A 24,637-nucleotide genomic window follows, 5' to 3' on the forward strand; every position below is an offset into this window, starting at 1 on the left:
CTATTTTCCTTTTTTGTAACATATATTGATATTGCACATGTAAGAAGTCCCCCATCGTATTTACAAGATGTACACAACAAGTTAAAACAATAAGATAATAGATATAAGAAGATGTGGTGTGAGTGCCATTGAGACAACTCTCCATCCAAATAACAATTTAAAAAAAAAAGGTAAACCATCTTAGGTCAAAGTACGGCCTTCAACACGGAGCCTAGACTCACACCGAACAACAAGCTATAAAGGGCCCCAACATTACTAGTGTAAAACCATTCAAACGGGAAAACCAACGGTCTAATATAAGCCTTGTTTTTTATATACTTGGCCCCTGAAAGTATAATGTTATTGAAACTTATAAAACATAACAGATTAAAATGAAAATGTAAATGTATGCTGATTAATTATAAGTTTTACTAATTTACATATTGTATCCATTTATTTCATGGATTGAGGTAAGATTTTATTTACATGAATACTTGATATTGTGGACATACAAGCCTATAGGCCATTTCCATTTTGTTGATCACTAATAATGATATATAAATTTGTTGGCTCCAAAGCCCTTTTCTGGCTTAATTACCTTCTTCAGGAATTCTCAAAAACACAAATTCTAAGACAGAGATGTGTAAATAGTTGAGAAGCTTATAATAATATGGTTAAAAGAGACTAAGAATAGTTCTGAAGAATAGCCAAGGTCAACTTTGCCTCAGAGAGTTGCAATATTACTTCCTCAATAATTTTTGCTTTTAACCATAAAATCCACAAAAAATAGGTATCAAAAGATAGGTACTATATCTAAAATGCATAGTTTCCCTTCATTTCAATTTAAATTCAAACATCATTGTTACAACATGTCCTGTACACACCCTAAAACTATATGATCCAGGCTCAATGTCATCAACATAGATTTGACCACTGGTTTTCTCCACATAGAATTGACTGGCTCGCTTTCCTTGCATCCTGTATGACAACTCAGCATTAAGACCCTCGTCTTTGTCCACGGCATATACTCTGTAGACTGGATTCTGCTTACTTCCTGTCTTTGGTCGGAGGATTCTAACCTGATGGGAATGGATTTGAAACTCTGGTGCGTTGTCATTTTGGTCCAGGACTTCGACAAGAACTCTTGCTGTAGAGGACAGATTTGGAACTCCATTATCATTAACAGTAACCTGAAAAGATAAAAAGAAACGTCATTGAATTTAGTCTTTTCTACATTCATTCAATAGCACAGTTTTGTTTGAGTCATTTCTAAAATCAGTAACATTATACAGTGATATTGTTGGCTTTATTCAAAACTACCTCTACCCTTTTTTATTGGGAAAATATGCATCGTTTTTATCAAATTGGGAAATTTATAATGAACCATGAATTTGACTGGAACTTCAATTTGCTGACCCCCCTTTCGAGAGGTAAACCCTCATTTGAAATAAGATCCCTTATTGTCAGTGATGATACATAAATAGAACCTCAAATCTGCATATATAGTCAATTTTGGCATGACAAATATTTAAATGAGTGTTTTTCAGTTTGTATTCATGCACAATAACTACTTAGACTGGACTGTTTGGGAAATAAAGTTGTCTCTTGGGGAATAATTTTTAGCCATTTTTTTTTCAAATTGGGATTCTTCTCCAGGGGAAAAAGCCTTTATTCTCCCGTAATTTAAGGCAAACAATATCCGTAACATATACACTATAAAGAAGCGTTAGAAGTTTATTTCTATATCATTTCAGTAGATCAATCATGTTGTTCCTTTTTTACTAGATTTCAGTAGTAGCATAATAATTATTTATATTTAATTTGAGAAGAATCGTGATGGTTTTTTTCTATCATTTATCTCGGGATTGATGTGGTTACACACCTCATGTTGTGTATTGGTTACTGATGTTTAAGCATTAGGATAGCAACATAAAAAACAAAGTTAAACATGATATATTTTGTTTCTAGTTGTGACAATCCCGCGGTCTCTTCCTTAGATTTACCTTCATTCATCATCTAATTAAGCAAACATGACTTTTTAATAGATCTTAACATATTGCAACTTAAAAGTTCACCTAATTTACACTAGGAATTAATAAGTGCTGCTTAATCTTTAATAGCTCTTTAGGCCATAGTTATTATATTTTTAGTTTTACAAAATTTTTTGACAAAACCAATGGGTAGGAGGACGAAAAAAAAAAGAAAAAAAAACTGCTGCTGCTGATTTTTTTTTTTAATACCAACCGTCAAAACATTTTAAATTTTATTTTTTTTCCTATTTGGCAAAAATTAGGGTAGGAGGGTTCGTAAAACTAAAAATAAAAAAACTACGGCCTTATGTTCATGATGTTATATTTTGTAGATTTTGGGTCTTTTTTTTTTACATGTCAGCTGTGTTTTCACAGCCAGTTGTCACACATGAGGAAGCCCAGTCTTGTAAAACTTCTATCAGGCCAAAAAGAATTTTCTACAGCCAGCTTCCAATGGGCAAGGTACTAACGGCTTGTATTAGACTTATAAGAATCTCTACTAAGGGCAATAGAATATAAACAAAATTTTCCATAAAATTATCTTTGTCCAGTAGCTGCAAATGTCTATCATGAAGACTGCATTGGTTAAAAATTTTGCTTATCATTTTGTGTCTTTTTATTTTTCTCGTCATGTATTTGTGTGTACTTTTCAGACCATAATACAAAACAAAAACATTCCTAAGTGCAATGCTATAAATGTTTTTCCCTCATCTATAAAATCCTAATCATTCTTGTTAGTTATAAAATTTGACATGAAAATAAATCTGTACTTGGTTCTATATTAAGCTCTATACATATGATTATAATACATTACTGTTCCATGTTTCAATATAATATAGATTAGCATATGACCTGGGTGGCCTCATAATAATGAATAATGTCAGACTTAAAAACAAAATTAAATTAATGATTCTAAAGACAGGACTAATCATTGGAAGTTAAACTAAATAGTGTACTATAAGTAATAGTCTATTACCAAAGGTTAATTGTAACCTAGCTAAATCAGGCATACCATTGTTGGTTCATTCAAAATAAATTAAGTAGTGACCAACTAGAGTTTAAAGTTGGAAATTTTTTAAGCAAAAGCTTTAAAATAGATTATCAAAATTGGAACAAAACACTGTATTCAGCTAGCCTCTCAAAATAAAATTTATCACAATCAGTACAACAAAGGGTTGAAGTTTCTACATTCAAATAAAAAGGAGTTTTCAAGACATAATTAACCATCATTTAAACTCTACTAATTTCTGAACCTAAGGTCCATTTAATACAGCAAATGTTATTATATTGTTTTAATCAACCATCATCGAAAATTCAAAATATATACATGATTTAATAGTGGCTGTTATGTTATAAAAAATCCTTCAGCTGACTTATCATTTTCTGACGCAGGCATTTATTTATAAAATCTGCACATAGATGTACATTTTTGTAATCTTATAAAAGTTGTGGTTAAAGGACATGTTATTCTATCAAAATAATATAATATATAACAATTGATAATACTTAACAGTTCATAGATTTTAATGTCTTCACACTTAAAATGTGGTTTTGCCACACAAAAACAGGTAAACAGTTTCACGTTAAGTCAATTGATAAAGTTTCTTCCCATTTCCCCCAGCGTCATCAGAATTTTAAACAGCCCATAGCTGTTTTGAACTTTTATCACAAAAAACAAAATAAGAAAAGAAAAGTGAATCATCCAAATTTAATAAAGACTCTATCATGAGACATTTATTTTATAGCCATTTAAATACAGTTTCTATATTTCACCCCAAAAATCTTTTTGAAAAGCTTTTATTTATTAATAACTGGGTAATCGGCTGGAAATTCAATGCTTTTTATAGCTCTATTAGCACAAACAAGTCTGTTTACAATAACACAGCATACCTAATACTATTATGATTGTGAGATTTGGATGTAACTTGGTCAGTGGGATCAATAGGGGTGGTGTATCACGTTACACAACTGGGATCAAGGTATTTGTATGACATCTGTCACATAGGCGCCAGGGTCAAGCACCAAAGAATACAATGTAACCCCTCCACTTATAAGAAAACCTGATCCAAAGACAACAATTCGTAGTTCAACAAACTTTACTTTTACCGTGAAATGACAATCTCTCATTATGAGATTCCAATTATCAATGATTATTTCAACAATGGCCAGTTTTTTTATTTTCTGTGATGTCAAAGGTTTCATTTATAACAATGACAATTATACAATTGATTTTTCATTATAAAAGTCAGTATATTAAACCACCAGCTGAGATATATTTGAGATCTTTTTAAATCTATTTTGAATGTTGATTTTTTTTCTGTTATTATCAAAGTGTCACATAGAATCCAATTTCAGTTTGAAGCTTTCTTCTCAAACCAATCAATAGTTTTTTCTCGGTTAACATGCTTAAACACAAGTTTCTTAAATGTATACTAATCTTAACATCAAATATTTTATACAATATTTGAATAAAGCATTCTAAAAACAGTTTAGTAGATATTTAGCAATTCTTCAAATTACAGCACACAAAATGATCCATACATAGATGGACGAGCAAAAAGTAAAACTTGATGATTCCTTATATGAAACCCCCTACACTTAATGTTTTTGGATTTTAGAAACTACATGCTTTTCCATCTTTTTTGGGTTCTTTTAAGTTATCTTACATTCCAAACTTTGGATCTTAGTAACATAGGACCACTGGTCAGTAATCAGTGACAATTATTGACGGAAATAGGATTCCTTATAGTACAAGATAAAATCGTGTCTTTTTCAATGGATGAAAGATATCAGAATCTTATTACAAAGGATCTGACACTTAATACGTCCACTTAAAACACCCTGGTCTACATGAAATTTCACTGAAAAACAAGTCAACAAATTAATAAATGATATTAAAATCCCGCCAGGCGTCAACATTTAAATCAATCAATATTGTCCAGGACCAAGATATTAAAGCTAATTAGAAAAATTTGTCAATGTCCATTTTCGCCCATTACAATTTTGAGTTATTAGTTATCACAGAAGAGCTGATAGTATCTAACCAACGAGCGGTCAGACTACTCTAACACACACACGATAGATCTCTATATTACAGAGACATAGTTATTCTGGTTTTATAACACTAAGGGACGGAGGTATGTCTCACTGTCAACAGGCTATTGATAGACCAAAAGGAAATTTACCATGTAAAATCATCCAATTATTGAATTTCTTCGTCTCTTGTATGAATTAAATTAGCAAAATTACCAATACTTGAGTTAAATCTAGGTAAATAGAAAAAATATTCAAATATTTGCAGAGAAAAATACTCCATTATAAAATCCACTGTATTGTTTAAGTTAACAACTAAAAGTTAATAAACTCTTAAAGGGGTTATTTAGAAATATAGAAATTCAAGGAGGAACCTTAAGTTGGTATCAGTTTCACCTTCTTTAGACAAGTTAAAGTTTAAGAAACAAGAAAACAGGATTCAAGCAAAAAAACAACAACAAATAAACTCAGAAAAATGACCCTAAAATAAGTCAACATCTTTCTTTATTATGACCCTTGAACTTTTAAAACATTGATGGCTTTTCTGTTGGAATTCGTGCTTCATTCATCTACTTCCCTTAATTTGCATTCCACCTCTGGTGTATTATCACAAACAAGGCATTCATAAAGTAGTGTGGAATTTTGATTGAACTCTTATTATTATGATAATGGTTGATAAATTGAATAAAATCCAAATATTTGGACAACTTGGTCCAGCATAACAATATCTCAATGATATCGAGACTTGATTTACTTTAACTAAAACCTAAGCTTCCCTTATAAAGTATATAACTCTTTTATGTTATTTTTGGCAAAGTGTCTTGCTTTGGTTGTTTGTGTATACAGATTAACATACCAAAATTGATTAAATATGTTTGTAAATGAAATTTCTTACATACACCATACACACATAGAGTGCTTGAATTTCAGCTTTACTATTCAAAGAGAATATTTTACTTGACTTTAATACAATACATAAACATGGGAGGATATCACAGAATTTTTTAACAAGGTCATCTGCGTTTTCATCTTATAGATAATCCCTTGGACTCGTGTCTCCAGTCCATGCACTTGATTTAAAAATTTTAAATCTTTTATAACTTGTTACATTTAAGGAATACAAAAACTTTAGCTTCATATTAAATTGAGATCTGATTCAGTCTACAAGCTTGAACTGAGTTAAATAGATGCTTTACAGTCAAATCTGATTCACTGAATGTTTTTAAATTACCCTTCTTTGTGCTGGTACAACCTGACACCCAGTTTTTGTTGCTAAATTTCATCTTTTTTCTTAACTGCTTTACAGAAAATTCACCCAAATGTAAAATTAACTTTAAAGATTCAAGGAGATGAATGAACACTTTAATTTGGTATCAGTTTTCTTTCTCTGACAAATTACACGGAAACAAGAAAACAGGTCTTCAAGCAACAAATACATATATTAGACCAATAAACAAAGTCAACCCCAATCTTTTCCAGATGACCCCTACTGGGACAAAGTTTCAATGATATTTCAGCCCACCTGTCATACCCCTGTGGACACCTATTTAAGGGACAATAAGAAATTTACATTAAGATCTGTATCGCTCAGAATGTTACAAGAACCACACAGTATAACTGTTATGATTTAACACAACCTGAAGTACATGTTTAGCTAAAGGCAATTCATAACAGTCACTGAAAAAGATATAAATTAACCATTTATAGCTTAGATAAAAATCTGTCAATATTTACAGAATTAATTATAAAGGTATCACTCGGTGCAATTAAATGTTTATTTGTGTGTGTTTTAAACAGTTTACTAGAGGCATATAACTGCCAAAAAAATATTGTAGTCAAGTTTAATATTCATTTTACATTTATGCGATGCGGCTTATTATATATTTTTTTTATAAATCAATTTGCAAGAAACACAATGAATTAAATGATGAGCATGAAAAAAGTATGAATTAAAATTTGCAAATTGTTGCATGAAAAAACTCTTTACAAACAGCGTTCATTATCACTGAACTAGTATATATTTGTTTAGGGGCCAGCTGAAGGACGCCTCCGGGTGCGGGAATTTCTCGCTACATTGAAGACCTGTTGGTGACCTTCTGCTGTTGTGTTTTTTTTTATTTTGGTCGGGTTGTTGTCTCTTTGACACATTCCCCATTTCCATTCTCAATTTTAGCTTTATCAGTTATGCTTTCTTTATTAAAACTTATATCTGCTAATCGACCTAAGTCTTTTTGAAATTTTTTTTTTGCGTTTTTATCGTTAATCATCATGATTTTACATAAAATTTCGATCATGAATATCACATTCATTATCCACGTTAACTATGAGATGACCAGATGTGCGTAAATATAATGGACAATGGTATAATGTAAATAAATTATAGCTTTTCAGTGGCTGCTGTTACCATAAACTCCCCCCAACAAGTTTGTAACCTCATTTGTATTCAAAATCAACATTGCTTTGAAGCTTTCAGATCACTTCTGCAACTGAGAAATCAGTAAAGTGTGACTTCTCTTGGTAGGATAATTGTGGGATGAAATTAAGTTTATACAACCTAAATTGCAAAATAGTATGGATTCAGGCAGTTATTTTATATCAAATACATAGAAAATGTTCAATTTCCTATATAACATGGTTACATCTAATGGTCACTCCTGATTCACGTTGCTAGGTAATTTGATTTTCTAAAAGCCTATTACTTTAACACGGTGAAGCTTTTCCATATTAAGCCTGCTAATTTGACTATATGATGGTTTTCCATCTTCTATCTTCATGTTTCATTTAGCATTGCTCAGCTCTTGTTGATTGTCTAGATTAATGAGAAGCTTTGCATGACACCTAGAATGACCTTTGGAATAATCATCTTCATGACACGGAATGGGCTTTTCTGCAGATGACAAATGTTGATAATGAATTTTGACACCAGAGGATTTTATCTATGGTTTGATTTTCATTTAGAACAATTGATTTAACTCCTAAGGATTTATACAGTGGTCACTTTAATCAAACAATTGACTAATTTGTCCAGTAAACAACCATGTCTGACTGACCAATACATCAAAGCAGGTCCATATTTATTTGACCAGATATGACTTTGCTAATGGCTTTTATGGTCATTCGGTCATAAAGCCTGATAATGACCAGGAGTGACCACTACCATATAAACTGGTCAACATGGTCATTATAGCTGTGTAAAATTGTCATAGATGAATAGACATTGAATCAAATTCACAGGATTGAGTCTTGTATAGTATCAATTTGCTGAAAGGGTATCCATAGTTCAAGTCTAATATGACAAGATTTCTATCATTATCACTTTTCATGTTAGGAGATTTAAATGAGAATTATAAATGTATTGGGTGGTCAGCCAAGGTTAAGATAATTAAGATGAATAGCAAGATACAATATGATGCTGTGTTATTAACTTGAAAATTAATCCATATACCATAGATATCTGTAAACCACTTATCAATTTAAAAATTTATATAGCATATAGATATATGTAAACCACTATAAGTACATAAAGGGCAAAACAACCATTATTTGTAGGTGATATCTTATGAGTATTTTCTTTACTTACACTTAAAATTAAGCAATGTTATTGTACTGCAAATTCTAACATGGAAGATATTTCTATTCTCTAAATGACAACAGTTCAAAGGAGTAGGGGCATTAAGGCCCAATTTTGGCCCAAGAAAATAAAATGTTTGATAACTATTTCAAATTGGCACATAAGGTTTAGAAATGCATAGGGTCAAGAAATATAAATGAAAAACATTAAGATTTTTATCTGATGACGTCACAATTACGTCATCATGTATACTATTTTCACAAAAACGATGAAAATACAGAGTTTATGCAGTTTTCTATCTTTATTTCCGTTGAGGAAACATAGTGCGCAGCCGAGAAACAAAAAAATAATTTAACAGAAGCTTTATTATAACTATTGGCATAATCTCACCAAATATAAAGTTGTTTCTTGAGTGCGCACATACTTTTTCAATCTAAAATATACTTCAAATTTGATGAAAAAACAAGGAAAATCATGAAATTTAACAAAATATGCTAATTAAGTCATGATTTGTTGCCATGGTAACTTGTTCGATGTCAAATTTGTTTTGTTTTTCTTAGTACCTTATTACTTAGTCAAGTTTTCAGTAGTTTAAGAATATGTATGATAACTTTTAAATTTTGCAGTAATTTTTGGGCCAAATAAGGGCCTTATTGCCCCTACTCCTTTGTTTTGTTTTAGCTACCCAGGACTAAATTAAACATGACAAATAGCTTTCTTGATTGAGGGTTACCAAGGGTGTATCCATATTGTGAATGTAATCATTCAGTAAAAATCTAAGTAGAACCATGCATTTGATGTAAAATATTAATAAATGTTATTAGCAAAAAAACATCAGTGTAAAAACATTACTGATATATTTTTCCTAATATAACTGCACTAAGTTGATGAGCAAAAAGGTCAGGAGCTTAACTTTGAAAGTAGTTGACCTGCATGCTTGTTCTGTGAAATATTTACATCATTTAATGGTCATTGTAGGGTTTATGATCATAATCCGACAAGCGTGGGACAGTCTTGGTCATAAAACATACATTATATGTCATTTCTTTATACCATAACTAAGTATTAACGTCACATGATCTTAACTTTCCTGAATATTACAAGACAAAGTTGTATCTTTCTTTTTTATTTGAAGACACTTAAGTCCAATCTTAGTTACAATGGAGAGGGAAATGACTCGAGCTTATTCCTGATTTATTGATGCACAATGCTAATCTTCTGTTTTCTACTAAAACTGGTCACCAGTGATAATTTGCACAGCAATGGACAGCAATGGATAACAATAAACAGAGTTAGTTATGATCTTTTAAAAATAAAACAATTAGTATGGTACTGAAAGGGACTTTAAGCAACAATCAATTAATTTAAATTCTTTTAAGCGTAGATGCTGTCAATTCGATTTTTCAATCCTTTCTCATTATTTCAGACATTGAGGATTTACTGATCTTAATGCCTATTTCGTGTCTGAAGAAAGTTTAGCCAAGAACGATTAAGAAGTATAATGTTGTCACATAGGTCCAAATGACAATTAGATTAGTAAAGACAGAACTAATTTTCTCTCAATCTAATGATGTCTGGCAAGATATCTCAGAAAAATATTTGATTTGGATTCTGACACAGAAAAAAATCAATGTTGATGATGCATCCCTGACCATAGTCTAAGGTTTTAATAAACTGCACTGGGAATAAACTCATCTGTTAGAATCAGATCAACAGTTGGTTGAGGAAATACAAGATTTTTTTTCCAATAAAGGGAGTAATAAAAGAAAGATTAAATGTCTGGACAAAGATTTGTACTGGAAAATGGATGATGATGGATGGATAAGGTCAAACTAACACCACAATAAAAAGAAAGTTTGTTCTGGTTTGTTTTACAGTAAAAGTCTGATTAAGATCTTTCAATAAGACTAAGTAAAATTATATATTTGTTTTTTTCCCTGAAAGGCTTAGTTAACAAAAAAGTATCCAAGGTTAATCATGAAATCAGTTTCAGTTTAATTAGCCTTTTTGTTGAAAACACAATAACACAGTATTTAATAAAGGATGCCAAATAAAACCAAGAAAAAGTACATCGACTCCCAAGAACTAGTCGGATGTCTTACAGATCTATGTTTTACTGGAAAACAAGCAGACAGCCAAAGACTACACTGAAGTCTAACAGATCTATATTTTACTGGAATACAAGCAGACAGCCAAAGCCAGGAAGCACTAACAACCACAGACTATAAAACTTCATTAATTGTGGAGAAAATTAATTATCTATTTTACTTGCAGATTTCCCAGTCATCTATGAAATCAAAGACAAGGATATATGATTTACAGGAACTATGGTTTTCTACTTCCCATATTTTATCACTTCCTCTGCTGTGCATGGTAATTTTATGGGTAATTTTATACTGACAGATCTCTGTTTAACAAGCCTTTGTACAAAACTATTTCTGTTTATTAATGTTGAAAGATTTACTTTATCCCACTGACCACAGACAATTGACCAGTAATTAAATGTTTAGAATCATGTTCACATCTGCTACCTGCATGGTGCTTAAAATGACACACATACGCTGCTGTCATTTCACATAGGTCAAAGAGGAACATAGCATAATGCTGTTTAGTTAAGTCTTCAACCTTTATCGGTCTTGGGTCTGGGATTCATTGGACTAGTTAGACACAAACTTTTCTCCATGAGAACCCCAAGAAATACCTTACGATTATGGTCCAAAGTTCAAAATTCATATTTCATAACAGAAACAAATTCCCTTTATGCTCAATTATGTAAACCCTCAAAAAGTGCATGACAATCCAAAAGATTAAAGGGAAACCATAATTGCTGTATTAATTTACACTAAAAACCACAAAACTCTTTTAACTTCACCATCAAAGAAAACTTATAATTCAGGTGTTAATTAATATAACACTGCAAAAACATATAAAGCAGGTATTAAACTTCAATAAATCATTGAACAGTTATTGGTGTAGCTGTGGAGTCACAGAGACAGGTTTTCCTTTGATGTAACTTGATGCAGATAACAAACAACCCAATAAATATCCCCCAAAACATGAACCATCTTACTACAATTAGTAGAAACTTCATCAAAATTTATAATATGTTCCAACATCAAACAAGTTTTAATTGACTTTTGTTTTACACTGGCTGTCTGTAATTCTCATTAATTATACTAAACAGAAGTAAAACAGTTTTGCCAAATCTCTCAGCCAAGGCTCTGAAATGTCATCTTTCATATTCAAAGTAATGTTATTCACTTGAAGATGTATTGAATGGAAGGTAGCGAAACCTCTGTTGGCCTGATGCATGATCTCTTTGTGGGTGTCAAATAAAACTGTATACTGTAAACCAACTTATTTTCGTGGATACTTTATTTCGCGTTTTACCCTTTGTAAACTATTTCGCGGCTATTTAATTTCGCAATTTTCTAATTTCTGGATATAGTTTAATAAGGAAAGATCTAAGTTTTACATATTTGTGATTTATATTCGCGTTAATTTTCTTCTCGCCTAAAGGAATACTTAGAGTAATGGTACTGTTTGGCATATAAAATTGCTTTAAACCAACAGAGTTGGAGAGACGCTCACAGTATTTGGCAAAGTTGACACTTGTGCCAGCTGTCCTGAGTCAGTTCAGTCACTGCGATGGTATAGCAATAAATTCAAGAAAGAAAATTATGCTTTAACTACAATATCTACATATTCTCATTTTTACTCAAAAAGGTAAATAAATTTTATACAAGTCACTGACTGTTTAATGAATTTAAAACCCTGACAATAAATGTTTGTGGCACCTAAATTGCAGTATTTTTTGTTGTAACTTAAACACAGAAAAGTGCTTTAAACTGAATATAATTATTTTCATAGCACAATGATTAAATTATTTGCATCATACAGCTGTAACTATTACTGAATTCTCATTTATTGCAATAAAATGTATTTATTAATTGGAAACTTGATCCAGAATTAGTTTTCTTAAGAAGATTAGAAGTCCAAACCTATATGATTTAGCTTGTGAATCACAATTATTGATCAACGTACAAAATATACTTAACATCAAAGTTTATCTTATTTGTAGTAATTGGATAGGCCAGAAAAACATCTCTTTTCATCCATAATATACATTTATATAAACTTGGTGTATGGGGTTATTCATTCAGACTGTACTTTTAAAATGTTTATGATTATTGATGTGTATAAAGTTATTGACTCCACAACCTAGTTTAAATGGTACAGATTTAGCTAAGCTTAGGTAGTATCATAGCAGATTTTAAGAAGAAACTTTAATATTTCTATAAACATTGATAAACAAGAATGTGTCCCCAGTACATGGATGCCCCACTCACACTATCATTTTCTATGTTCAGTGGACGGTGAAATTGGAGTCAGAACTCTAATTTGACATTAAAATTAGAAAGATCATATCATAAGGAACATATTTTCTAAGTTTCAGGTTGATTGGACTTCAACTTCATTAAAAACTACCTCGACTAAAAACTTTAACCTGAAACTGGACAGACAAACAGACCAACAGACGCACAGACCAGAAAACATAAAGCCCCTCTTCTATCGTAGGTGGGGCATAAAAAATAAAAAAGTCATAATTATCACACACAACAAAGCAAACTTTTCAAAACAATTTTATAATTTAGCTCCAAAAACGAATAGTGAAATGCTTCACAGTAGATCTAGCATTCCCGAACAATTTGGAAAGTAATAAATGCCTACTAATTTGTGAATTTCAGTTGTAAAAAACCCTGACAAGAACATACTTTCACAAGTTCTAATCTACAGACCTACAGACAATTTACACAACTATAACTATAAAATCTAAATAAAATATGTGGAGATTTCATGGCTGTATGAATTAATTAGGCTACTATCTATCTGTATTTACATGTTTGTAGATCCAATACCTAAGATAATTCAGTCCCAAGGTGCCTAAACTCTGTCTGCTTATGACATTTATAACTGGATAACTGAAACTTTTTATACATTTCAAATTTTTATTTCATGTCAGATATTTGTTTTTTAAAGTCATAATATTTTGTTTCCCCTATATCTTATGAATACCAACTCATGCATTTAACTGATTAAAATCAAAATGAGAAATATTTATTATATCAGATTTTACTTGGCTTACAAAATCATACAACTATAACTCATTGAAAACAAGTGTGATTCCGAAGAATAATCTATTAATAAAAGTGGTTATTTTTCAGAGTTTGACTTTAAATAGCACATGTGTTTCGGTCATGAAAAACTTAATTTTTCCAGAAGCGACTTTAAGAAGCAGCTATTTAAGCTTACTGTAAGATACTTTGCATAGACAAAGTTTTAAATGCATTTTGTTTTTTTGTGTTTTTTTTGTAAATAATGGATGACATCAATAAAGGCCAAATGACATAAATATACTGATTTTTATTATTTCCGTTCTCTTAAGAAACATCTTTCATTTCTTATACATCTATATGCTTTATCCTTTGAAAGTCTAAAAAAATCTTTTTTTTTTTTTATTAATTATTTTTCAACCTCATATCATTTTCATTCTGTTGGGCGAAATTAATTATTTTTAAATCAATTTGTTCTGCTGGCAAAATAGTATTTAACAGACTAGATATACCACTAAATAAGCTTATTTATCATAGCCTAGAAACACTGGGAACAGACCTATCAAATTTCACAGAAATCAGTCAAACAGTGCTATTACATCTTTATCCAACCTCTCTTTGACAGTTCAAAAGTTCTTAATTCTCAACACTGTCAGACGTAAAAAGTTGTGTCTGTAATCTAAGATGATTATTGCTTATGTAAAATCTGATTATAATTAAGATCAAATTTATTTCTTGTACTAAAATATCAAATATTAAATCTGTTTTTTTATAATCTTTGCTGATAAAATAAACCTTATTTTACTTGTTCAATGATGAAACACATTTTTTGCCATATGTCAAAATGACATGGTAGTGCAATTTTGATAGATATGTGTAACACTGGTATTGCATCAAATATCCATGGGGGAATTTTAAGGGACAAATTAAAGTGATAAAATAAGGCATTTTCGCCCTCCATGATTGAAAAAAATGCCGATTTCCATAGAAGCCTAGGCATTTAGGAAAAGGTTCACTTATAATCAAATATAATATCTTGTAGGTCTTCACAGCACAGTGGCATTACCACACAAATGGTATAACCGTACAATGATATATATTTCACACTAATTTAGTCAAACAATTCATGTAATTTACAGAGAACCGTGAAATAAAAATAGTAATTCCAATAAGAATAAAAGACTAACAAGAGAGATGGGATCTTACTAACAACCTAAGATCTAACATCAAAACCACAAACCACAATCGCCTAATTATTTTTATTCAATTATTTGACAAATTGCCATTATAAATTAAGATATTTTGGTCCCCTCTAAATGTATTGAGAGAAAGTGTAAACAAATTATCTTTATATTCTATTCTCATTTTGGATGACATTTATTAGAAAAATCAATTAAGTTTTATCTTTATCAAAAACATTCCGAATTAAAATGTCTGACACAAGTCATTTATATCACAATATTTGTGTTTATTGATATTTCAAGATACTTTTCAATGTCAGGATATATACTTTAATGGAATTTCAAATTTAATGTATTTAGTTAGAGATAGTCACTTATACAATAAACGTCAAATGTCTTATTCATAAGTGAAAGTGTTCTTATTATAAATGATTTCTGAGGAGCAGAAAGGTTCTTAAAGATTGACTTATATTTCATGCCCTGAGTTTATGTAAAATTGATTGCTTTTGAATTGCAACAGGAAGATAAAAACTGATCTAAAACCATTTGTTAACCTCATTTTAAACTTAAGTTTTCCATAAAAAATAATCCTAGGAAAAAACCCTGAAAATTGTAGCAATACCTATGTTTCCTTATACCAACAGCAAAATAACCTGACTTATACAAAACATTAGGTACATTGAAGACTCAGTGGATGTTCTAAAGATAAAACCGGATATGATCAGGCAAAATTGCATATCACGTTTCTTTCTTTTTGAACTTTTAAGGTCTTTCAAATTTTCTTTACGTTCATCTACCCAACCCAAGCTGTGTATATTTCATTCACCATTGATCTGTTTTATCTATTTTACAGCTGAGGTTTTTTGTGTTGTTATTGCTGAATAATGATTTATTTGGGTGACAAATTGAAAATCTGATAAAACTCCTTCCTTTATTCAACTATGTATGTAAACAAAGACTGCCACACTAATGTCCTATTATTTGTCAAGAGAGTTTCTGGTTTTATACCTTTACTGAAAGACTTATAAGACTAACACTGATGTGGGGTTAAGAATGGGTATTATAATATTTCTGCTTAGTTTAATCAAGAAATTGTGGCAAACTTTTATTCTCAAATAGTAAAACTTTTTAATCAATTTCATATCAGCTGATTCAAAATTTACAATTTCATAATTCGTCCACAGCACTAATTAGCCGAAAAAATAATTGCACTTTAAGACCCTCTATCCATTTAACGCCTGTTTGGTTTTTAAAACCATCTTTTTTTTAAATGTCAATGCAAAGAGTCAATATTATATTAAGTTCCGTGTTTTAAAATGACACGTATTGTTCATATGTTAGGTCCCTCTGATAAATATCTCTGACCTATTACTAAAGTTAGGGTGCATGTATTTTGGGACTTAGCAGGCTTCTTTGTACAATAAGATTGAATCAGTTTAGTTAAAACTCCATTTAAGTCATACCAGAAAAGTCATTTTTCAAGTTGATTTTGCAATATCATTGTGTATCGTTAAAGGCAGTGCAGATATCCCATAATTCACTTTTGAAACATGTGCTGATAACTTCATTTACATAACCTCCCGCAGAAAAGTTAAAGCTTAGAAACTAAACAATAAATAGAGATCACTTAAGAGGGCGCTCAGGCTGCCAATTAATGAAATGGATTTCGTTTCCTATTATAATGGCCAAAAAATTAAAAAAAGATTTTTACTTTAATGAGATGACTCAACTATTAACATGTCAAAATATTTTGGAGAGAACCTGACATCTGTAATGCACTTTACAGTCTATATTTAACCCTCAGGGTTTGACACAAGAACAGTTATAAAGGCAACCATCATTAATTGAAACAATTCCATTCTGAAAATCAAATTGAACATAGAATAGATTCCCCATGGTCATGTAAATTTAGTTTTAGCTCTAGATGACAATTATCTGGGCTTAATATGGACCACTAATCAGTTTCCAGTTCCCAAATCAATAGGAGCTAGATGGCAAGACTATTTATTTTCATTAATTTTGTTTGATCTGCTGTCATCTACATTAAATAAGAAATATTCTACAAATCATTTCTAGCAGAATATGATTCTTGTTTCATCAATATATCATATCTGTCTACACTCATATTTATTTAAATTAATCAAGCTGCTATTTAATTTTCAACGCTGTGTGCAGCTGGTCTTTGGAACTGATGGCTCTGTAGCTAAAACCTTCGACATTTCACTGTTCATCATCATGAGCTTTAATTTTGCAAATTTTAATTGCTGTTTTGCTTGCAATAGGCGGCATAAAGCAAAGCATTATATTTATAAAAACCATTTTGTATCAAAACTTAAACATTAGAATACCTGATTTGAACATTGATTGTAAAAAACAGAGATGTATTTTTGTGAAAAGTGAGATAAAATGTTATCTCAAACATCAAATGACAACATAGATGTGAACTTTTCATACCTTTAAAGCAGGAGATCTGTTTAAAGACAGTTTTGATATCTGCTGTAGAATTTATTTTACAGATTTTTCATTAAATCACATTTGATTTAAAATGTTAAATGTTTAATATTGTTTTTTATTCTTTTTTGTCTGACTTGAAAAAAAGATCTACTATAAGTTCAATAAATAAGCTATAAATACATGGATTGTCACGTAGCTTGGGTCCTTAATAACATATAAAAGAACAATGTTTTGACATTAAATTGTCAAGTTTTACATGAGAGTTTTCAAAACATAACGAAAAAAATGGTGAAAGAGGGAGAAATTGGGACATTGAAAATATTATTTTTTTAATTATTGGAAGCCTTACACCCTATGTATCTGAACAATTGACGACCTTTGCTGAATGAATTATTATTGTATTAAGTAAAATATTTCATGAATTGTTATTGATTGTTGGAATGAACAACACAGGCTAATTCTGTCATCAAACCTAACAAGGAATAAAAACAAACATATTGAGTTTCTTCAAAAGTGTCACTAAATATCAATAGACCATTGTCTTTTTTCAAACCTACAAAATAAATATTTGTGAGAAATACTAAATGATGAATTGAATCTTGCATAATTAAGGTAAATTACATTTTATGAAACTGTTATCGAATACTGGTTAATTTGATTGAAACCATTCAAATTCTTTTATCAAAATCTAATTCAAATTTTTCACATTTTTCTACAACAGTTTTGCATTGTATGATCTTGTATGCAATCACGAAGACTACTTGGCAAAGAATGGAAAATTATACTTTTTTAAATTTGAAATTAAACCTTCAATCAATTTCATAATTAATCACAATAAAATGCACAAATTCAACTCTAAGTGGGGGTATATACATGTACAAAAATCAATTATTTTCAGTTTTGGGTCTAATTTAAATATCTGATTAACATCTAAAAGCTCACAAACATGCGCCTTGTTCCAGGTACAAAGAAAACTAATGACCTTAAAATGACTTAAGTTTATCTTGTTTCACATAATATTGTGAAATTTCTCATTCTCTAAATTATGACTTTTTAATGCAGTTAAATGGCTCTCTGATTACACAGTAATTGTTCCATCATTCAGCAAAGAATTCAGTATTGAAAATGAGTTTTGATATATAAAAAAAAGAAGATGTAGTATATAATTGCAAATGAGACAACCTTCCGCAAGTGACCAAAATGACAAAATTAACAACTATAGGTCAGGGTATGCCGGTACGGAGTCCGGATATATGTCCTATACCCCCCCCCCCCCCTTATATATAGAGTTATTGGGAAATATTCACCTCTGTCTATTTTTCCTCGTTTTTACAATCAATCATTTTACCTTGAGATTTACCAAGCAAAAACACATTATTGTTCATTTAAATGCATTGCACAAGACTCAGAACTAATAATATTATGGATACAGCAAGATTTGACTGTCCTATCTATTAGAACCAAACAATGAACAAAACCTGATGTGAATTTTCATAGCCTGGCATATTAAGGTATGCATACATTATTTTGTAAACTGTTCCAATGCTGAGGGGGGATTAAGGAACTTTATTTTGGTACTCAGGTATTAGGTATTTTTAAGCTCGGGATTTTGGGATTGACCCTTCCGGAATCCAGGAATTCTTTTTTTCGAATTTTGGGACCTAAGGATTTCCAGTTTTTAAGCTGGGGATTTCAGGGTTCAGGACCCCTCCTACTTTCCCTCAATGCTGGTACCCAATATAACCTAGATTTTCCATCATCTATCATGGAAAACTTCATGCTGGTCTTAATGTTTGAAATCTCTGAATATCATGAGATTAAAAAATTACCATGAACCCGACAGACAGAAACGAATTAAATGGTTTTTCCTGTTGTTAATTACATTTACATCATGTAATTCTCATTTCAAGATTTTTTAGATAGATTTCTACCAATAAATGAAAAAGTTTAGCTCATACATTGTAAAATCTATCCAGGCATACTGAAATATGAATAATGAAAAGTATTTAGGGTAAAAAGTTAATCTTTTGACAGATCTAGATTTGAGATACAATTAAAATATGTTTAAATTTAAAAATCGATTAAATTGATGACCTACTTCAAATTTAAATTAGACATTCGTGTTGAATTAACGTAACAACCTTGATTAGCCCTAAAACTAATTTTAGCAGAGAACTTAAACTGAGATTGACTAATGTTGACCATGAATGTCCAAAATTCTAATCATAAGGTCCTAAATTTTAAAATACAAATCTATAATACTAAAATTACGAGGTCCAATTTGTCAGCCGTCATCACGTAAATACGACGCATCAAAGAATTCAACTTTATATATAACTAATATAGTACAAAGGTGTAGATTAAAAATTACATCACTGTAGGCCCTTTTGTTTTCCACGTAATTAAAATTGCCAATAATTAAGAAGTTCCGGGTCGATTCCGATATCGATACCAATAGTATATTCACCTGTTACCTATTACCTTATCTGTACATTTCGCATCTGACAGGCGCACCACCAAACGGTGTATTCATTATTAATATGCTATATACACGGGTCATAATCATTTGGTTGACACTACTAAATTGTCAAATTGTTACCTATTGTAGTATTTTAATCAGTAAGACTTTCTAAGATAACAATACGAATACTACAAATCTGGACTAAAAATAAGGCGTATAGGTACAGTTTTCAATTTGTTAGCGGGCATGACGTAAAACAGCGAATCAAAGAATTCAACTTTATTTATAACTACATGTACTATAGGACAATGCTGTTGATTGAAAAATACTCCATTCCAGGACCTTTTGTTTTCCAAATAATTAATATTACCAATAATTGATAAGTTCCAGTTTGACGGGTTCAAACAGAAAGATTTGAAAGGAGAGAAAACTGTGTATCTTATAATCGGCATAACTTTATCAGATGACAATACTAATACTTAAATAAGGCTTGCACATAGTTATGTACTTTAGTTCAGTCACGGCCCCGCGATATCACGGGTGTGTTCTAGTTAATACTAAAATATTGGTTATTGCTTGTGAGTAGATTTTTCATTCAAAACAAATATACCTAAAACATTTCCCTGGATTTACATACTAATATTCAGGCATATATTGCTGTAACATGTAGAAAGTTTTCCCTTAAGTGGCAAAAACTCTGCTACGCTCTTACACGATTCAGTCCCTACTAAAAGAGAAAGCATACCCTCAGGCCTGTATAACACCCTTCCCCCTTTAATGTCAATTTAGGATTTTGCTGAGTTTGAGTGTGAATCTATTATAGTCTGTGTATTACATCTATTGATTTTTACTTAGACTCCTAGCATTTTAGATCTTCAAAGACTGCTCATATAAGACTGTGTAAGTTGTTTTTTAGATGTTCTTAAGTGTTTCTGGGTTACTGTCCCATTGAAATATGTACCCTACATGATATATCTCCATGAAATCATATTGGATATTTATAGGACATATTAATGCACTTGCATATAGTACAGCTTGCCTATACCTTTGTCACAAGACTTGACAGATTTCCTGATTATAACACAATTAACACTGCACTGGTTAATCCTATATACAGATAGTCCATTTATCTGTCAAAGATATATCTTATTTTGGGGTGTTTCATGCTAATTTTTTCTACAGTATATCATCTTATTAAAGTCCTGACATTTAGGGTTAAAACCGTGGGTAGATATATACAATACACACAAACTAAGGACCGAAAATCGGTCATGCAACAGGGTTAAAAAAACAAGATTATCGGTTATTTGTTTGTGCTGTAAATCAGTCGGCACAGTGACATCTTTGTTGGGTCTATCCTAAAATCTGACAGCAAAAAACAATTGACATCAACAGTATGTTACAGTATCCCTTATTTACAACACCTCACTTCATATTCTGTACAGGTGTTACCTTATGCAAGCAGGTAAAAAATTTAAAAAAAAGTTTTCTAAAGGATGGAGTGTATGTCTTTATTGTAGATTGGAAAGGAGTATTTATCTAACCTGATCTGAAGTATATTACTTAGGGTATAAACAAAAGGATGGTAATTAAGACTGGATTGTCAGTTTAAGAAAATTTAACAATCTTAGAGTAACAGAATGTGTACTGCAATACAAAATACCATACCATGTCAAAAACACAAAAATAAAACAAGTCAGGAAAAAACAGTACAAAAGAATCTGACAGGAATTTAAGGTAAACATGCATCAAACATTTGGGCCTAATTTTGCATCACAGAGAATGTTTTCTCAGAAGGAAAGCTACAAATAAAAAAGAAGGTCAAGGTAATGTAACCATCCAAGTGTTTTTGGGTCTAGCAACCATCATCTTTATATCTTATAAACAAGATTTTGATCGAGTAGCAAGGAAATATTCTATAAACAGTTGCTAAAACATTTAGCCCTTAGTTATAACTGAACCAGAGATTTACAGCATCTTAATAAATACAAAGTTACAGAATAATGGATAACTCTGACACAGACTGTTGCAGAGATGATACATTGGCTCCTGTCTGTCCATCACTATACTCTTGATCTATTGGGTGTTAGGTTAACCACAGGTGCAAAGGTAATAAACAGGTGGAGACAGGTAGAACAGGAAGAACAGGGGTCTGAATGGAGGGGAAAGAAAGGACATTGAACCATGGTTAATAATAAAAGACCAAATTCATTTAATTGTCAAATCTTCAATTTTCACAGCTACGAATCAAAGTAAATCTGCCCACATTCATTTTCAAATAAATGGAACATACTGCATGAATAACAGAAGTACAAGAACTGTGCAGGAATAGTTTGTCCAGGTGACTGATTTTCTATATAATTTTTTTTCTATTTGCAGGATCCAGGACTATCTATAACTTTCTGTTGTCTGTTTAATAACTATAAGGCATGAAACAGATTCAAACATTATTGGAATACCTATGATCAAGGAGATGTGGGCTATTTTTCAATGAGGCTAGATTTAATACAGGGAAAAGTTGTCTTTTCTCTTCCAAAAAATTGGGAGGAAATGCAATTATTTGACAATTAGAGCTCTCTAGATGCAAGATGGCCAAGCCAAATAAAGGAAATACAAACTTTAAAGTATTCTAGTACATGTAATACAATGAAATATAGGGCATTTAACTCACTGGAATAATTTGTTCCTTTTTTGTTTTAAATCATGTATATCTTATTAAAATGTGAATTGTTTTTTTTTTAGATAAACAAATTCATCATAATCTCATCAAAATTGGATGACCTTACAAAGATCACCATTAGATCATGTCTCCCACCAGAAGTCTGACAAATTTATGTAACAATGAGATTTCAATTTATGTATATTAAGCTCATAAATCAAGTTTTTTATAGTCACAGTAGTAGACCTACATGTACATTGAAAATAGGCTTAAAAAGTTGATGATTAAAAATAGGAATAAAACCACCAAGACAAAATATCATACTTAACAGCGATTAGCATACTTATGTTTTCTTTATTTCCTAAAACCCATTGAGAAAACTCTAAATACAGACGTTTATACTTAATCTGGTAATTTCTGAGCCATAGTATTTTAGTCTATATATATTTGGAAGTAATATATACAGGCGGCTCATGATCTAAGGGAGGGGATTAGTTGAAGAGTTTATTAATGATCTTTTAATGTTTGTGAACAGTAACTTTCTTTTTTGTCGCCACAACTATTTAATTCATAACTTTATGTTCTCTTTCATTATTTATGTGTACCTAACCTTAATATACACCTGCTTCAGCTTGGTCTTTAAATTTAATTCTGTCATCTGATTGGCTCATTATTTCTTTTCTTTATATAATAAATTCATTGTTTATATTTACACGTAATGCCAAAAATTTACTGGAAAAAATTCTTTCAAACAGCAAAGAGTATAAATTGTTTTGTTTTCCAAATCATGCCAAATAGATTACAATTAAAGATTTCATAAAACATCTTAATCATTTCCAAAGTAGAGAACGACTCTCATGTCTCTCGTGTTATCATTTATTGGTCTGGAATATATGGAAAACAACCAAACTATTGTCAAAACATTGGACAGCATACTAAAAATACAACAAGAAATTTCAATGTTATCAGCAATTTATTGGCCCCCCTTTTTTTTAATATCCCAAACCTAAAGAGATCAATAGAGTGCCTTTCATTTTCTATTTTCTACAACAAAAATATATGTTCAATCACCTCCTATTTCAATTACTTTTTTCTGGTCAATGTTTCTGAAAACCACAAGACAATTTATCATTGTGGGAGTCAAAATTATACAAGGACTTCATATATAAGTAATCATTTCATCAGAAGTCATCATACCGCATCAAGAGCTCTCAAATCAATCAGTGGTCTAACTAATTACCACAACAGATAGATGACAACTAGTATAGAAAGGCTCATTTATAATACATTCTTTGATGTGTTTTGGTTTAGTGTTATTTTTTGCACGGACAGAGAGAATCTGACGAATTGTTATCAGCTGCATTAATCGTGTGTTGATGTATTTTGTATTGCAGAAATATTGTGCAAATCAACATTCCGTATCTTACTGTTGTCATCTCTCTATTATTTTGTAACAGTTGCCACCCTATATGATGTAATAAAGAGAACATCTGCAACAAAACACTGACATTTCAGATTAAAAATACTAACAAGCTGACAGATGAGTTAGAAACTAACCACAACCAAAACAAGTTGGCACTGATCAAATCAGGAGTGATAATGGACTGAAATCTGATAGTCTTTCTGTAATGTTTCATGTATTGTATCTGCATAATGAAAGAAAGGCAAGTGGCAAGATGGTGCAGTAAATTCAACAGCATCTATCTTATGAAAGAAAGGCAAGTGGCAAGATGGTGCATTCAATTCAACAGTATCTAGCTGTCTTATGAAAGAAAGGCAACTCACCGTAGCAAGATGGTGCATTAAATTTTAACAGCATCTGCATTAGGATAAGGGCAAGAGGCAAGAATACATATTTTCCTTCTGCAATATCTGCCTTGTGAATGATAGGCAAATGGCTTAGATTTCTTTATCTGCATGGATACCACTTTACAGATATGTAAACATAGTATTGTCAGTAGTTTCCAATATACTGTCTTTTTAGAGTGATACAGATTTGGTTTTTTTTTGGGCCACAATTAAAATATTTTGGTTTGCCCAAACCCTACCCAAAGGTTGAGACAGTGTAAGTAGGCATTTTTTTTTTTCAAAAAAAGAAATTGAAGTATCAGATGTTTATTAGTCTTCATGCCTATTTGATTAAAAAAAAACTTCT

At 30.9% G+C, this 24,637-nt stretch overlaps 1 protein-coding gene across 1 annotated transcript in view; it reads right to left on the bottom strand.

Annotated features, from left to right (window-relative positions):
• Positions 1-24,637, bottom strand: part of LOC134697715 (protocadherin Fat 1-like) — a 133,322-nt gene that overhangs the window by 48,994 nt on the left and 59,691 nt on the right. Inside the window, exon 5 of the mRNA XM_063560000.1 lies at positions 864-1,169. Within this exon, the coding sequence (XP_063416070.1) occupies positions 864-1,169 (306 nt within the window). The remainder of the gene's footprint in view (positions 1-863; positions 1,170-24,637) is intronic.

Source organism: Mytilus trossulus, chromosome 14 (genome assembly GCF_036588685.1).
Source record: "Mytilus trossulus isolate FHL-02 chromosome 14, PNRI_Mtr1.1.1.hap1, whole genome shotgun sequence".
Lineage (NCBI taxonomy): Eukaryota > Metazoa > Mollusca > Bivalvia > Mytilida > Mytilidae > Mytilus > Mytilus trossulus.